The sequence below is a fragment of the Diaphorina citri genome, unplaced genomic scaffold (assembly GCF_000475195.1).
Source record: "Diaphorina citri unplaced genomic scaffold, Diaci psyllid genome assembly version 1.1 scaffold4062, whole genome shotgun sequence".
Classification (NCBI taxonomy): Eukaryota; Metazoa; Arthropoda; class Insecta; order Hemiptera; family Psyllidae; genus Diaphorina; species Diaphorina citri.
The window spans coordinates 1-3,318 of record NW_007381461.1 but is presented as its reverse complement, the minus strand read 5'-3'; the positions used below and the strand labels follow the sequence as shown (position 1 = coordinate 3,318).

At 35.2% G+C, this 3,318-nt stretch overlaps 1 protein-coding gene across 1 annotated transcript; it reads right to left on the bottom strand.

Moving 5' to 3' along the window:
• Positions 1–3: 3 nt before the first annotated feature.
• On the bottom strand, positions 4–3,289 carry LOC113472145 (mucin-17-like; the record flags this gene model as incomplete). The annotated part of the gene is made up of 1 exon (XM_026831769.1): positions 4–3,289. A coding segment is annotated over exon 1 (3,150 nt), but the record flags the coding sequence as incomplete, so codon positions are not given.
• Between the last annotated feature and the right edge of the window lie 29 nt (positions 3,290–3,318).

Sequence of the window (3,318 nt, the reverse complement as noted above, 5' to 3'; positions counted from 1 at the left end):
TGCCGGTTGAGTTGTTTGAATATCTGATGATACATTTAAATTTTCTTCTGCTTGAATGGTAGTTTGTTCTGTTATGCTTTGTTTACCAAGATCCTCTTCAAATGTAGTTGTTAGTTTTGTAGCCTCTGTAGAGATCGAAGATACATCATCTGAAGATAAAGTAGATGATGTATTGTTTGCATTTTCCGAATCTTCTTTGACTAGTGATGCACTTTCAATGGATGTTGGCGATGTCGAATCACTTGATACAGTTATCAAGTCATTTAACAATTGTTGGATGGCTTCTGTTGATGCATGTTTAGTTTCTCCCATTACAGGTACAGTAGAAATGTTATTATTTATAGGTTGACTAGAGGTAAAAGTTATCTTTGAATTTGCTTCTGTAGCAAAATTTTGTTTAATTTCCATGTAATTCATTTCTGTTGTAGTTTGTTCTGCAGTTTCAGTTTGGTCATCTGTTGCAATGTTTTCAGTAGTAAAGTTGGAAATACTGTCACTTACAACTGATTCTTTGGTCTTTTGAGTTACATTTTCAGGTGCTACCTTTTCAAAAGCCGGAGTGACTGAAGAACTTTGGGTTTTCTCAAGATTAGTTGGAACTGGAGAATTCTGAATATTCTTTTCAGAAGTAGGCGTGACTGGAGCATTTTGTTGAAGCATACTTGTTACAGCTGATATCCCGTCATGAACAATATGATCTAGATTAGTATAATCCGAAGACATACTTGTTGTTTGTTTAATGCTTGTACTTTCAGGATATCTCGTGTAGGTTATTTTCGATTGACTACTTCTTTCTGTGGAAGGAGATTGTGGTGTTGTTGTATTTACTCTTATGTATATGGTGTTTTCTGATGGTGTACTGATTTTGTTATCTGCATCAGAGATTGTACTCCAGGAAGGTTTTTCTGTTCGTACTGTGCTTTTTATCGGTTCGCTGTTTGTTTTTTCGAGTGGATAGTTTTGACTTGATGGATTAATGTTGTGTGTTGAAGAGAGTGGCTTTGGAGATGTGCTCTGTGATATCTTCAAAGAACCCTTGTTTTGTGAATTCAGAGGAGCTCTTGATGTACTTTTTATATTTTCTGTGGTTTTATTCGTAGTTTTTCGGGTAGAATTATCTGGGGTTCTAGGAGGAGTTATAATTTTAATCGGGGAATTTGGTCTTTTACTGTTAGTTGTATTGGCGTTTTTCATTGTATTTGTTGTATTGTTCCTGAATTTAATAGGGGTCAAATTTTCCTTCAATTTTTCATTCTGTATTTGTGGTTTGCTTGTTGTACTGAAGTGAGCACCATCTGGTCTGGTAGTACCGAATGAATTCGTCTTTATGTCTGTCGAACTTTGACTCAAAGTAGTGGAATAGTCTTTGTTTGATTCTGTTGTTCCTAATTTATTAAGATTAGAACTTTCTGTTCCTGACACTGGTAAAGTTGTTTGTGATATCCTCGTCATTGATGAATTATTATCCCTGAAGTTGTCGGGAACTGGAGCATTTGAGTATTTTTCTGAAGTTCCATTAGTTTTTAAATTACCTTTGACCACACTATTTGTAGGTTTATTTGGTCTACTTATGTTGCTTTTTGGTGGCAATGGTGTATTTGTTTTAGTTTCAGCAGTTATTTTGTTAGAAACAAATTGTCCACTCGTTGTAGATTTGTACTGGTCGTTGTTTGTTTGTATTTTGTTTTTATTTTGTAAATTAGTTGTGTTTGTAAACTTGTTCTTTGGAATGGAGCTCTCGGTTTTGGTTGATGTTGGTACATCATTGTTTTTAACCAGATCCAATTTTTCGTATGTAATTTGATTTTTATTGCTTGGAGTTGTAAATGCCTTCTCTGTTGACAATGGTACTGGTGGTTGACTGGATACTTTCACAGGTTTATTGACATTCTTTATTGCGTTAGAAGCGGCTGTTTTATTTTTACTAGTCCCTTGAAGTGTGTTCGTTTGTGTATTTTTGTCCGAAAAATTGTTTTGCGTTGATTTTAACGGCTCAAATTTATTCAGTGATGATGCTGTTGAATTTCTAAGATGATCAGTAGTAAATTGAACATGGTTTGTTGAGTATTGTGATGTTCTTGGTGTTGTTTGATAACTAGTCTGCAAGTAAGGATTTGGTTTTGAGACGTAACTTTGACTTGAGAGTATTTGTGACGTTTCTGTTACTGCATGATACATGGGTGTGGTTGATTGTCTCAGAGGACTTACCATCTGAATAGGTTTTGTTGATAAGATAGGTTGATTGTTGATGTAAAGCGTTGGATTATAAATTTGAGTTGAAGCATTTGACAAGAATGGTTCTGAGAAGATAGTGTCATCGGGAGTTGTGAAGAAGGTGAAAGGTTTGACAGTTGTGTAAGGATGAATAGAACTTGAACTAGCTGGTCTCGTTATCATGACTGGTTGATTATTTACATATTGGGACGGGTTATACATTTTTGTTGAACTTTCAGTGAAATAATTAGTAGACCCTGATACTGATAACTTTTCTGTATTTTCCTTCAACACACTATCAGTTGTTGGTCTTTGACTGCTTGCTTGGATTTTTACATTGTTTGAATTGTAAGGCGTAGTCATGAAGGGAGGTGAAGTCTTCAAACTTGAACTTTGTTGTAAGTTTTGTACTTGGAGACCATTATTTTTAAACTCACTTAAATATTCAGTCTGTCCACTTTGTTTAGTAACGTCTTGTGGAAACGGTCTCTTTGTTTCTGCAGTTTGTATATTGTTTCCATGAAAGGGTTTACTTGTTGCCGTTGGAACTCTGTTGTATTGAGTAGTTACAAAGGTGCTAACTGGTTTTGTCACATTTAGTTTCAGATTTTCAATAGGTTTTTTATTCTTCAATTGTTGCTTTGTTGAATTTGCATATTTGTTATCAAACGATGAAGTACTCACAGGGTTTGGTACTCTCATCGTAGTTGTTAATGGTATGGACGTATAATTCTTCTTAACTGTTGAACCATATTTATTGGGCATTGTTGAGGAAGGCTTGGTGTACTTATCATCAATCATTGTCTGGGGATTTTCTGTCACTTGGTTAAGCATGCTAGAAAATGAATCTGAAAGTTGTGGATTTAATTTGATAGCTTCCAAGTTCTCTTTGGTTGTGGAAGACGGTTGTGCGATCAGCGTAGACCAAGTACTGACCATACCTGATGGTTTTATTGATGTTGCTTCCGGATATGTTGTTTTGAAAGTGGTAAAATCTTTCACAGGTTTGTACTTATCATAAGATGATCCTCCATGGGGCTTGTTTGGTTTCTTGTTGTGTGTTTTACTTGGAACTGCGTTTATTGGCAAATAATGAATAACCAA